At 45.6% G+C, this 13,535-nt stretch overlaps 1 protein-coding gene across 1 annotated transcript; it reads right to left on the reverse strand.

Annotated features, from left to right (window-relative positions):
- Window positions 1–543: 543 nt before the first annotated feature.
- TRIM21 (tripartite motif containing 21) lies at window positions 544–12,998 on the reverse strand. Its single transcript, XM_036862621.1, has 8 exons — window positions 12,985–12,998; window positions 8,594–8,624; window positions 7,041–7,495; window positions 6,444–6,539; window positions 5,134–5,364; window positions 2,424–2,446; window positions 1,641–1,741; window positions 544–1,346 (listed from the first exon to the last, which is right to left on the reverse strand). Exons 3-8 carry the CDS (start codon window positions 7,446–7,448, stop codon window positions 796–798), a joined length of 1,410 nt encoding a protein of 469 aa, XP_036718516.1. The 5' UTR covers window positions 7,449–7,495; window positions 8,594–8,624; window positions 12,985–12,998; the 3' UTR covers window positions 544–795.
- Between the last annotated feature and the right edge of the window lie 537 nt (window positions 12,999–13,535).

Consider the following 13,535-nt stretch of genomic DNA (forward strand, 5'->3'; position numbering starts at 1 on the left):
ACCTGCCATTTATATTGATATGCCCTTTAACCAACTCCACTAACAACAAGATGTGGTTGGGAGATAATAGTGGGAATGGGGGAGCACATCCGGCTGGATATTTAACATGGCAATCTAAGGCACGCATAATTCAGCCTTTATTTTACTTTTTTTTTTTTTTTTTTTGGCTGCACCACGGGGCTTGCGGATCTTAGTTCCCTGACCAGGGATTGAACCCGCACCCTCAGCAGTGAAAGCGTGGAGTCCTAACCACTGGGCCACCAGGGAATTACCTCAGCCTTTATTTTAAAAGTGTGGCTGCTAATAGCTGTTTTTCTATAGGCAGTGGGGAGCCACTCATGATCTGATGCGTGCATGTTGGAAAGATAATCCTAGATGTGTACGAGACAGGAATGATGGGATAGACTGAGGCCCAATTTATTTAGGAAGCCCTTTGCAAGATACGTAGTAGGGATCTGACCAAAGGCCTAGAGATGGAGAGGAGAAAACAAAACTCGAATCACATAAGGAAGGCAGAAACATGTTTTAGTTGATCCAGATGAGTTTGGGGGCCAAATACAAGTAGCTTGTTTCATGGAGGGAATCATAAAGCAATGCAGGGCAGGAATATTGGTGTTGCAGGTCATTTGACATAGACCTCTGGTGACCTCCTTGCCAAAGTTTGCCTGCTGGCATCCTGACACCTCTGCAGAGACAAAGGTGGTTTGGAGTTCCTGGGCAAAGGAGACAGGGCCAGTGGCTGAGAAGGGGAACCAACAGAGAGGTGCTGGTGTCCAGAGAGAGCCATCTGGATCCCTACCAGCCCATCGTCAGCGGACAGAGGATCAGAGGGGCCGCATTTCTTCCTCCGTCATTGAAACCAGGATTGAAGAAGGGCCGCAGAGGTCCAGTGAAGGCACATTCAGAGAAGGTGTAGATGAGGGAGCCATGGTCAGTGATGTTGTAGAAGGAAACAGTGCTGGCCTCATAGTCTAGGAAGATCCCAACTCGGCGTGGAGGCACCTGAAGGTGGAGGGGAGTATGGGGACAGGTGCCAGCCTCATAGTTTTGTTTGTTCCATAGCCAAATTGTCCAGAAGCCATTGTTGGGGCTGAGCAAAAACTGCCCCTTCCTCTGCACGGAGTCTCTACAAACCCCCAGGTCCCAGGCCTCCTTTCCCGTCACATCTACCTCCCAGTAAACTTTTCCAGAGTCAAAGTGCTGGGCACCCAGGACCATGGGGTAGGTATCAAATCTCTCCTCATTTTCAGGCACTTCCTTCTGGGTGTTTCCAAGCCTCACTTGTCTCCGATTGTTTGAAAGGATGAGCCACGGATTGGCTGTATGTGGATCCAGAGTGATGTGTACTGCAGAGAGAAGACCACAGTCAGGCCAGGAGAATGTGGGGAGTCAGTGACCCTGTGCCTGTGGTGGGGGATGTGGATGAAAGGGTGACCCTGAGCCTCACTGGGTGAGGAAATGACGCCCTAGCCAACTCTGACCCTTGCCCTGACCTTTGAGGCAACCACCTTCCCTATTTCTGCCCCTGCCCCACCTACTCTGACCTGCCATCTCTCCCCAACCCTGGGATGCACTGTGCATCCTCCTTATCCCCTTTCACTCCCGGCAGGCCAGTCCCACACCCCTGGTACTGGCCTCACCTCCACATGTCCTCAGCATCTTCTTAACCCCGGGCACGTAGCACACATTCCTCAGGTCTGGGGAGGTGATGTCTAGCTCCTTCAGGTTCCAGGACTCACTCCTGGGGGAAAAAGAGTTAGAGATCCTGACTCCAACTCCTACCTCACCCTCCCCAAATCCTGTTGCTATAATCGCCTTCGGGGATGACTAATAATTTAATATAATGCAAATTTGCAAAAACACCTCCTGTGTTAGGATTCCTGAAGGTGAAGGGCAAAAGGAGGTAGGATTTAGTTTCTATCCAAGCCTTGCTGGCTACCGTGGGCCTCTGCAGCACCTGGACAGTCTGTATCTCCGCTCCGAGCCTGAGGTCACCACGCAAGCACATTCTGTTTCATTTTACATCAAGGTGTCTGATATAGGCTGAATCACTTCCATGAGGAACCTAAGGAGTCCCACCCCTATCGTGGGTCTTACCCATGGTTCTTTCTGGGAGGTTTGAAACTGGTTAGATTCTTTTTAAAGAAGGAGTCCCAGCAGGCTGTAGACTCAGAACTTCCCTGTTGGTCATAACTTCACTTTGTGAAGACGTTACAGTCCAATTACTTTGGGCAACTCACCAACTGAGATGCCCATTTATTAGCCTTCTGAGACCAGAAAATATTTTATGGAGGATTGGGTCTTTGAGAATAGGGAAGAGGATGGGGATAACTTCAATGCACATTTTCTAACTCAAAACCATTTTTCACAGGTATATATGCCTCCTGCTGCCCCATCCTCTAACAAAGAAAACCTCTCCTTACCTTTCCAGGACACTTTTCACCTCCTGAGGAGAAAAGAGATAGAGAGTAAGATCTGGAGTCATTGGTTTACGACTGAGACTTCAGTCCTGTGGGTGACGTGATGCCACCCTGAGGTCCACAGGACACTGCTCTCTGCCCCATCCCTCTGGGCCAAGGCCCAAAAGATGCTTCCGACAAGCTTGGAACAAAAGGCATGTGTGGGTGCTTGTGGGGGAAGCAGAAACCCAGCACGGGTGTGACTTACAGTTAGGGGAAGGAAGAGCAGCTTACAAACTCTGACTCAGAAAACAAATTAAAAAGACCAGATTCTTGGTGGGGGTGGGTGGGAGAGAAAAAAGGGGCAAATAGCCAGCCTGGCTGAGGCCCAGAGACAGTCACAGAGAAAGAATGGCCAAGTCAGCATGCACAGAATGCACAGAAACTGCTCTTATTTGTGGGCTTGCACCATTTGGGGAGGAAGGGCTGGCTAGTTAGAGCTCTGTCCTCTGCTGTAGTTAACATAGCCCCTGTCACGTACGTGAAACCAAAACATCTGAGAATATTCTGTGGCAGGGGTTGGGGTCCTTACCTGGGAACCGGCAGGCTCCTAGGCCCAGGCAAAAGTGCCTCAGAAAGCTCTGCTCAACGCTGGGCAGAAGCAAGACTTAGATAATGGGAAGAAGAGAGCCTGCCAAGTCAAATCAATCCTGTGGGCTTTTTTGCACAAACCAGAAATGGCTTCATGACCATATCTGACCCCGAGACAGTGAAAAGGTGCAGGGAAAAGAGGAACCATAGAATGTTACAGCAGAGGAACTTTTGAGACCATCTAGTCCGAAGGTTCCCAAAGTGAGGCAAGCATATCATTGGTGGATATGAGATGACTTTAAGTAGAACACACATCAATGAATTTATAAAAAATAGTTAAAAAAAATTCATTGATGTGTGTTCTACTTAATACCTCTTACTGTTCAGGTGAACTTGGTTAAGCTATTTAGCTTTAGTCCCTCACTAAATCTCTTCACATCTCTGCACCTTAGTTTTCTCATCTATGAAATGGGGATAACAGTAGCATCCACCTCATTGCATTGTCATGAGGGACTAAACACCTGGCATGTTTTATGTGCTATTTAAGAATTTGCAGTTATTAATATTATTGTTATGAAATACATTAGAAAAGGTATCAGTAACATAACACATGGCTACTATTGCTTAGGACAAATTTCTTTTTCTTTTTTTTGTATAACTTGTCTTGTTTAATTGTTACTAAACTCCTATTAGGTAAGTACTGTTATTTATATTCCATTTACAGATTAGGAAACAGGCATAGAACAAGCAAAGTTACAAGGATAGCCATATAACTCAATAATTCATGCAATTAGCATATACATCTAAGCTATATTACCTAATGAGAACACTGGCTTAGGCCAAATAAGGGAGAAACAAAGTTACATTTTAATATTTCTCTAAAATTCTCATTTCCTGGTCCTGATTTTCCTGGGAGGACGAAATTATGCTCACAAGGTTTAATTTTATTTTCTGTTATTTTACTTTTAGCTTTATTTCCTCATTTCCAATCTACTGTTTTTATGTTCAGTAGGTATTTCATAATATAAATGATAATAAAATTAACTAACATTTATGCAACCACATACTGTATTCCAGGTACTGTTCTAAGCATTTTATACGTACTGAAACCGAGCAGGACCCTGTGCGGCTTTCCCAAGAGCGGACCCTGTTTTTGCCCCCTGTCTCTTTTTTTCTTATTTTTTAAATTGAAGTATAGTTAATGTTTCAGGTGTACGGCAAAGTGATTCAGTTACACATATATATACATATCTATTCTTTTTCAGATTCTTTTCCATTATAGATTATTGCAAGATATTGAATACAGTTCCCTGTGCTATTCAGTAGGTCCTTGTTATTTATCTATTTTATATACAGTAGTGTATATCTGTTAGTCCCAAATCTCTAATTTATCTCCCACCCCCTTTCCCCCTTGGTAACCATAAGTCTGTTTTTTATGTCTGTGAGTCTGTTTCTGCTTTGTAAAATAAGTTCCTTTGTATTATTTTTTTAGATTCCACATATCAGTGATATCATGATATTTGTCTGTGAGGACAAATTTCCTTTTAAACTAAATTTATTCAGGTAAAAGAGTGAGACAATTTAAAGAAAAAAGTAACATGCTCAAATCATTTGGGTAGTTCACAGAAGTAGCAGAATGTGTAAAGACGATAAATTTATGACTAAATCCTGGGGAACCCCTGTTATTTAGCCCACTCCCTCCCCCTTGTTTCACAAATGGAGAAATTAGGTCTAGGAAAGGAAAATGACAACTTAGGGTAACAGAGAGAACTGGTGGCAGGGCTGGGGCTGGGCTACTGTCTCTTGGAGATATGTAATACTATAATATCCGTTTAACATATGAGAAACCTAATCCTCAGAAAGATTAAGGTACTTTCTCAAGGTCATGAATCTGGTATGTATAAGAGCAGGCACTTACCAGAGATGTCCATTTCTTTTAATTGCTGCATGGAATATTCCCACCTAAATTTGTACCTTTCCATGCCTTGAATGCAAACCACTCATGGGTCTGAATTCCAGTTTGTTTTATTTAAGAAAACTCCAGGGACCAAGTCTCTGTGTGCTCTGAAGGTAGCCCCGAAGAGCTCTGGCTTTTTTCAATTACTCCTTGCATCTCAGAGGGGAGCCCGTCCTCAGGCCTCACCTGCAGCAGTTCCAGCGCTGAGCCCCGAGTCCTCCTCTCTAGCTCTGCGATCAGCTCCTGCAGGGCCTGGCTCTGCTGGGCTAGCCTGGCCTCTGTGGCCCCCAGGACTCTCAGCTCTTCCCTCTCATCCGCCTCCAGCTTCTGCAGTTGCCTCTGCTCCTCTTCAGCCAGGAAGTTTTTCTGTCTTACAAACTCTTCGTGAACCCTCAATTTGTGTGCCTCAACCTTCCCCTTTGGTGTCAATGGAAAGAAAAGAGGTGGTTTTTTTATCACAGTCTCCTAAGCTTTGGGACTGGAAGTGCCCATATCTATTTCTATTCCTCGAAGACTCACCACTCTGGCTCTGTCTGGGGATAAACACACACGTATACAGTTTTGCTGGGGAGGTAGGGGGCTGAGGCTCCTGGGACTAAGAGGGGAATGGGACCGGTGGGAGCGCACCACAGCTGCCCTCCAACCACAGCTGCATCTGCCTATGGTATCGGAGATTTCCTCAACCTCCTTCAAATCACCACCCAAACATGCCCCTTGGTCTTCATATCTCAGTGAGTAACTGAGGGAGGAACACCTGGCCCCACCGCCAACAACCTCGCAAAGACAGGCTCACAATCCCGTTCCTAAGTTCTGGGGGAAAGGAGTCTTTGGGATATTCTTGGCTTGCTCTCTCCTGCTTGTAACTGGAGGGTCACTCGATGACACAGGGTGACCCCCTTTGCCACCACAGCCTGACTCACCCTTCCCCGGTCCCAGATCTTCCTCTTCTGGGATCTCTTGGCCATGAGCTCCTTCTGCTCCCTCCTAGTCCCTGACACGCCCCACCTCCTAATTCCTGGTGCAGAACAAGCTGTAGCTCTCCATTACACTTTGGACCAGTGATCTGGACATGGTCAAGCAACCAACTGGTCAGACTGTTTTTCCTACCTTAGACCTTGATGGTTCCCTTAAGTCTGTTCCTCACAGCCCTTGTCGTTTCCTGACAGGCCAAGCCATTGGCATCTCTCCTGGGATTCCTCTGTCCCAGACACTGAGGCTCTGTGCTGTCATCTCCAGAGACTGGGCTCAAGCAGCAGGAGCTTCAGGGTATGTCTTGTCCCTCAGCACCTTCTCTTAAGACTCTCCATCTGATTGGGAGCTCTCTTTGAGCTCCACCCTTTTTTATTCCCCTCCATCAGGAGACCTAGGGGACAGTTGGTTCTTGGGGAGTGAGATATAGGGACTGACGTAGCTACGGTTAGGGCTTTCTTGAGTCCAGGACCCTGGACCCTCCCCAGGCTTCTGATCTAAGATTCCCTTCAGGACATGACTCTTGCCTTCCAGGCTGCTTTCTTCATTGCAACATCCACTTCCAACTTCTCAGCCAACTCCTGCTTATTTCTTAGTTTCTGTAGTGCCACCTGGAGCTTCTCCTGCAGAGAAAGATAGCAGGTTAATGCCCACTCAGATCAAGAAGTAAGATGCGGTGGCATGAGGTGGGGGAAGATCATACTGGTTCTTAGAAAAGTCTGAGCGCAGAGGATGAGCAAGAACTAGAGTCTGTTTGGGGTAGGAATTCTGTGGATGGGAAGACTTTGGAAAAAGCCTGATGTTTCTTACAAAATAGAGCCACACTGTTGGGGTAGTAGGGGATGGGGGCACTACTCATTCTTAATTAACCAGGAGGCCACAAGGAAACATGATCCATGCAGCATTTTCCCACTGCATATACCCTGCTCCTGGGGAATGAGAAAATTGTGCTGAGCTTGCAATTCTCCCCTTAAATTAGACACAGAAGGCAGGAGACCCCCATCCTTTCCCCATCCCCTCAACTCCACAGGTGACTCCCTCCCATTCCCAGCCCTGGGGAACAAAGCAGTCATCAAGGCCCTATCCCCTTTCTACCTGTTCGTGCCTCCATGCTAAGGCCTCACCTGGTACTCCTGAGCAGCCTCCTCAATGGGGACCATGGGGTGGTCACGGTGTTTCTGGGACTGCGAACACACCCAGCAAAGCGCCTTCCCATCTTTCTTACAAAATAGGTGAAGTTTCTCTCTGTGCACCACACACAGCTCGCCTTGTGTGCCCTTCTTGGCATCCTGGCTGATTTTTCTAAGATTCTCCACCATGTTGGCCACCTGTCGATTGGGCCGGAGGTTCCGGAGCAGGAAGTGGTGCCGGCACACAGGACAGACGCTGACCCCATCTTTCCCAACCTCAGAGATGCATTCCTGGCAGAAGCTGTGACCACATTCGATGCTCACGGGCTCCACCATGGGATCCAGGCAGATAGCGCACGTGACCTCCTCCCACATCATTGCCAAGGGCACTGCTGAGGCCATAGGGGTAATGTTCCTATTCAGCAGCACTGGGGAGATCTTCCAGTGGCCTAGTGGGAGGGAAGAAGAGGAAAGGAGGAGACGAGAAGCTGTGTGAGAAAAGCAAGACAATTCAAAGGAAACCACCAGGCAGAGTGAGCTGGAGGGGGTGAAAACAAGAAAAGAAAAGGAACTCAACCTGAATAACAAGAGCTTCTCCTCCACAGTCTGGTTCACTGATCCAGTCAGACAGAAGGGGAAGCTGAGTCCCCAAAAGAGAGAGCAAAAATTGTTGAGAACCTGAGATACAGCTGCTTACAATTTGACTTTCATCATGTCCATCTCTTCTTAAGCTCTCAGTGCTCAGGCTTTACCTGTCCATCTTCCATCTCAGGCCACTGGTCTTCGACTCTGTTGAGAGCTAATCCTAATAGTAGTGACCATTTACCATGCACCTTCCATGTGCCAGGTGCTACATACTTCACGTAGATCTTCATTAATTTTTGCAATAATGGCAGGAACTATCTATATCTATCTATCTGTAATATGAATATATATAAGAATATTTATTCTTATATATTCTCATAAGTATATATGTATATCTGTATGTGCACGTATGTATATGTATATACATATGTGTACACACACACACATACACACGAATGTGTGGTGGATTGAGCACTCCCTGGGCTCTTCTCTCAGCTACTCTGAACCTGGCACCTGTCTTCGTTTCTTCCAGGGCATAGACCCATACGTTTCTAACACTCTAAGCAACCCTGTCCCTCTCACCTCCAGAGGGGGCCTTTTGGGGACGGGAGTCTCAGGGATTGCAGACCCACCCCACAGCGGGCTTCCCTGGACCACCCTCCGAGCTAGGTTGCTATCCTAGTTCTCCCAGTTTCCCTGGGTCCTTCATCCCAGCTCAGGTGCCGGCAGCAGGGCAGCCCGAGCTCCTTCTTGGAAGTCAGGTTCGCAGCCCAGCCTCCACCCAGGCAGCAGGGGAGGGTTAGGGTTGGGTTAGGGTTGAGGGAGACCTGTTGCGAAGGGAAAACTGAGATCTAAGGCTCTAGGGGTGGGGACTGCTTAGGAAGGGGCTCTTCCGATCTGGGGAAGGGGGAGAGGTCCCCAAGGCAGGGCTGGGGTACCTCGGTCTAGCCAAATTCACTCACCTTTTCAAGGCACTTAGCAGATACTCGCCGGCTCCCTGTTTCACTTTCGATTTCCTGTCAAAGGTCAGTCTGAAAGGGAGGGGGCGGAGCAGGAGGAGAGTGGGAGGGGCAAAGGGAGGAGGAAGGAGGAGGGGTTGAGGTGCGGCCTGCGACGCGAGCCGTGGGCTGGGGCTTTTTGGAGGCTGGGACTGAGTGAAAGCTCCGCAGCATTTAGTCCTTGCTTTGCGCTCCCTCCCGTGTCCCCATTGTCTAATAGAGTAAAATATCGTTATCTGCTACGTGGAGGAGTCATGCTGCTTTATCTGACACTGGTCGTCACCCCACGCCTACGTGGTGTGCCCGCGTGCAGGAGCGGCTCTTAAGGAGGTTTGGATGGACAGGAGTGCCCGGAGCTCTCCCGCAAAGGCCACCTTCTGTTTCCTACTTCCCAAAACAATTCCTTTTCAGGAGACTTGATATTCTTTTAATATCAGGGGGAGAGAGAGTTTTTTCGCATTACCCCAAGGTGGCATCACATCAGTGAGTGGTAAGAAGGGACTTGACATTTATTCAGCACCAACTGTGCACTAATCACTGAGCTAGGGATTTTCTCTGGCTGTTTTATTATTTTTATTATTATTATTTTTAAAGTTGTGGGAAAATACACATAACATTTACCATCTTAACCAATTTTAAGTGTATAGTTCAGTGGCATTCAGTACATTCACAGTGTTGTACAACCATTACCACCACCCATGCACAGAACTTTCTTCATCTTGCCAAACAATAATTTCCCATTCCCTCCCCTCAGACCCTGGCAACCACCGTTCTGTTTTCTGTTTCTGTGAGTTTGACTATTTTAGGTGCCTCATTGTGAGTGGAATCATACAGTATTTGTCCCTTCGTGACTGGTTTCTTTTACTTAACGTAATGTCCTCAAGGTTCATCCATGTTGTAGCATGTAACAGGATTTCCTTCTTCTTTAAGGCTGAATAATATTCCAGTGTCTGGGTATACTTTTTTTTTTTAATAATTGGGCTTTGTTTGATATTTGGGTTTGGTTTTTTTTTTTCATTATCTGTTTTTGTTTTTTTTAATAGGGAGCCCTATTTTTTTATTAATTAATTAATTATTTTTGGCTGTGTTGGGTCTTCGTTTCTGTACAAGGGCTTTCTCCAGTTGCGGCAAGCGGGGGCCACTCTTCATCGCGGTGCGCGGGCCTCTCACTATCGCAGCCTCTCTTGTTGCGGAGCACAGGCTCCAGACGCGCAGGCTCAGTAGTTGTGGCTCATGGGCCTAGTTGCTCTGCGGCATGTGGGATCCTCCCAGACCAGAGCTCGAACCCATGTCCCCTGCATCGGCAAGCAGATTCTCAACCACTGCGCCACCAGGGAAGCCCCTGGGTATACATTTTGATTATCCATTCATCTGTCAATGGATGCTTGGGTGGCTTCCATCTTTTGGCTATTGTGAATAATACTACTAAGTGAGGTTATATTATTTAAGTCACACAACAACTTAGCAATTCAGGGTTTATTACTCATATTACAGGAACAGACACAGGGGCTGAGTGGAGTGAGGTGACTTGCTTTAAGTGACGCAGTAGGCATAGGTGCATGAGAGTTAAAGTTCCAGGGAAAATCCTCATTTTAGGGACAGCCAGGAGATAACAGGCTGCCCTGATAGTTCAGGCAGAGGCTGCAGGGGCAGCTGATAGCAATGTGGCTGTAGAGGAGGAAGGAGAAAAGAGGAAGGATTGTAAGGCTAGAAGAATTCTCAATTCCTTCTTACTCATTCTTTTTTTTTTTTTTTTGGGTCCTTGTATAACTTAAGGTAAAAGCATCCGTTGAACTTCACTTAATATTGTCTATAGATTTTGGAAACCTAAAGACAGTTCATGCTTCTTTGAAATTTCCAATTCTGTTTTTAAGAGAATTTGCTCAGTGAAAGGCTCTCAGGTGATATTCATCTCAGGTGATATCCAATGTCCAAATTGTGCCACTGTACCCAGACTTAATTCCAGGAACATAGTCCCAGAAAGCAAAGTTGGAAACAGAGTTAAACAACAAACAAACAAACAAAAAAAAAAAAAAGAAAGGAAGAAGAGACTTGTATGTGAGTTTGAAAACACTCAGAAAATGACTCTGCTTCACATCACTGCAGACCCTTTGTGGTTTCCAGCAGGCACGAAGTAGAACTGTTGGGAGGAGAACTGTAGAAAAGAGCACAGGTCTCATGACAGGGCAGACTGGCTTCAGTGCTAGCCTTGCTATTTACTAGTGACATGCCATTTCTCTCAGCATCAGTTTCCTCATCTATTATATGAGAATGTTAATACATACGCCACAGGGTTGCTTTGGCAAATGTTCAATAATATGCACACGGATCAATTAACATAATGCATACATAGCTGCAGCAGTTCCCACCTTGGCAATTGGCTATAAGACCAAAGTTGCCAATCATTCCAAATTCTCCTCATTCACTGCCAGCACTTTAGTACTTCAGTGTTCTTTTCCTAGTAAGGTGACCCAAATCTTCATTCCTGAAGGTTCAATATCAGTGCTCCTGTCTTTAATGCATTGGCCATTGTTACTGGACAATGGTAACTAGGAATCTCTCCAATGCATATTTTAGGTTTTAGGCATAGTCCTCCTTGCCCCCATTATGTACCAGCAACTCAAGTTGTCTTGGTAATAGGGATAAGTCATTCCAGCTTGTATAGAAACCCCATCCTCTATTTCTTCAGTGGCTGAAGAAGCCCCAAAGAGCCAGGGGATAGTGGCAAATTCCTAGTTATTAGAACAGATTTTCTTACTCTGGTGGAAGAGCTTCTCCTTTCTTTACTAGACCCTTTGAACAGTGCTGAGCCCTATGTTGGTGGGGCGGGGTGTGGAAAGAAAATGTTCTGTAAATATTACTAGTTTGATGGTAATAGGGGCCACATCCACCTCCCTTCTTGATTCTCTGAAGAGTGTGTTTATAATGGATATAAAAAAATGCCATCACATATTAGTTGTTGATTTTAAGCATGTACCAGAATTTATGGGACAACCTTCCTATATCATAGGGTGGGGTTTCCAAATTGCTGCCATACCTGAGCCTTCAGCAGTACATCCCAGAGTTTTATTGGGCCAACTTTTTCTGGCTGATGGTGTACATTGTCAGACCACTGCATTCCACAGGGCAATCCCATTATCAGAATTCTTGGACTGTAAAATCAGTTCCTTGGTTGCAGGTGATATTGTTGGATACACAGATGGTGTAAGTCTAAAAATGGTGGTGCTGGCAGAAGCAATGTAAGATGGAAAATGAATCTGTCTCTGGAACAGTACCTATTTTGTGAGGACAAATTGCTGTCGGTTCAATGTAATTAACATTCCACTAGAAGACTGTCTAGATTTTCTTAGAAATAGGGAAAAATCAGGCTTCAGAGTTGGCCTTTTAGGTGCAAGTGTCGGTAGCAGCAGGGATATAATCTCTGCCTGAGCATGGGTTTCTCCTCAAGCTATCTGTTTACCACTACTGATAAAGACACTTGTATAAGAGCCCACTGAACAAGCAACATGTGACTGGGAAGAGGCTGATCAACATCCACAGGATGGCTCATCTTATTTACGTGATTATTGAGTGCCTTCTCTGTGTTGTATGTCCTCTGGTGTGTATTCACATGGGACAAAAATATTTTCACTCTGGACCCTTTCCTAGATGTTCAATGCATACTTCTAGCCATAACTCTTTGTTGTCAATCTTTGAATCTTTTTTTTTTTCAGCCCTGGACCACAGGCCAACCTGTAAGACACAGTCAAGGTGGTGTATATACATCATCTACATCAATTCATCTTTTTTTTTTTTCAAGCAAAGCAGACAACCCCCTGCTTCAAGTTCTGTCCATTGGGAAGATTTTCCTTCACCATTGTCTTGCAGGATGATATGTATTGGATACTAATCTTGTGCACCATATCAGATTCTCTTGAACCCCCTTTTATTCTCTTAGCACTCTACCAGTGCTGGGTTACCACTCCATACACACACTTTTGGATTTGGATGAGACATCACGCTGCAGGGCATGGGATCCAGATTTCTGAGCAGCTGTTATAGGCAAATGCCACAAGCAAAAAGTGCAGGGAGTTAGTTCTCCATGAGGTGTTCGTTGATAGGAGAGACAGAGAGACTGGGACTGATAAATTCCCTTCCTTTCTCTCCCATGGACTACTTCTAGATGAGGCTCCTTCTTGCCGTTCTGATGAGCAAACCCACTGGCCAAGGAGCTTTTCAGGTCTTTTTTGAAACTCATTATGAATCATTATCCAGTTCGATAATGCATTGAATTGCATTGTTTTGCATTTTTTCCTTTCCTCACTTCCCTTTTCCCCAAGGCTGATTGTCTTGCTTCTCTTTTTTCTTACCCTCACTGCCTGCTGAATAGAGGTCACTAGTTTAATCATACCTCAGGTTCATCTAGAGGATCCGGTCAATCTTCCTCCGATATTTGCAATGCCTAAACCCAGTTAGAAACCAGATCACGAGGGAGCCTGGGAAACCCAGCATTCAGGAATTAACCTCTTGCAATAAAGAGGGAGAAAGGATATATTTGAGAGCAAACATGCAAATGACTGGCTCGGTGTTTTATACATATCATCTTATTTATAACTCTCTAGGTAGTCTTATCATCTCAGTTTTATAGAGTGGATGCTGATGCATTTAGAGTCGAGGTACCTGGCACAGGGTACCTAGTTTAAAAGTCAGGAGTTTAAGTTCTGCTTGATGCCATATACAATGATCTTAACTATAATCCAGGCAAGCCTCTTGTTTTTTTGTATTTAAGGCCAACGTATCCTTAAAGTCTCAACTCAAACACCATCCTCTTTTATATAAAACCTTCCCTATTCCTCCTTGTCTACTAAAGGAGAGAGTAATATACCAGTTTAGTTTTTACACACATTTACTCTTTTTTTGAGGCATA

Source organism: Balaenoptera musculus, chromosome 8 (genome assembly GCF_009873245.2).
Source record: "Balaenoptera musculus isolate JJ_BM4_2016_0621 chromosome 8, mBalMus1.pri.v3, whole genome shotgun sequence".
NCBI lineage: Eukaryota > Metazoa > Chordata > Mammalia > Artiodactyla > Balaenopteridae > Balaenoptera > Balaenoptera musculus.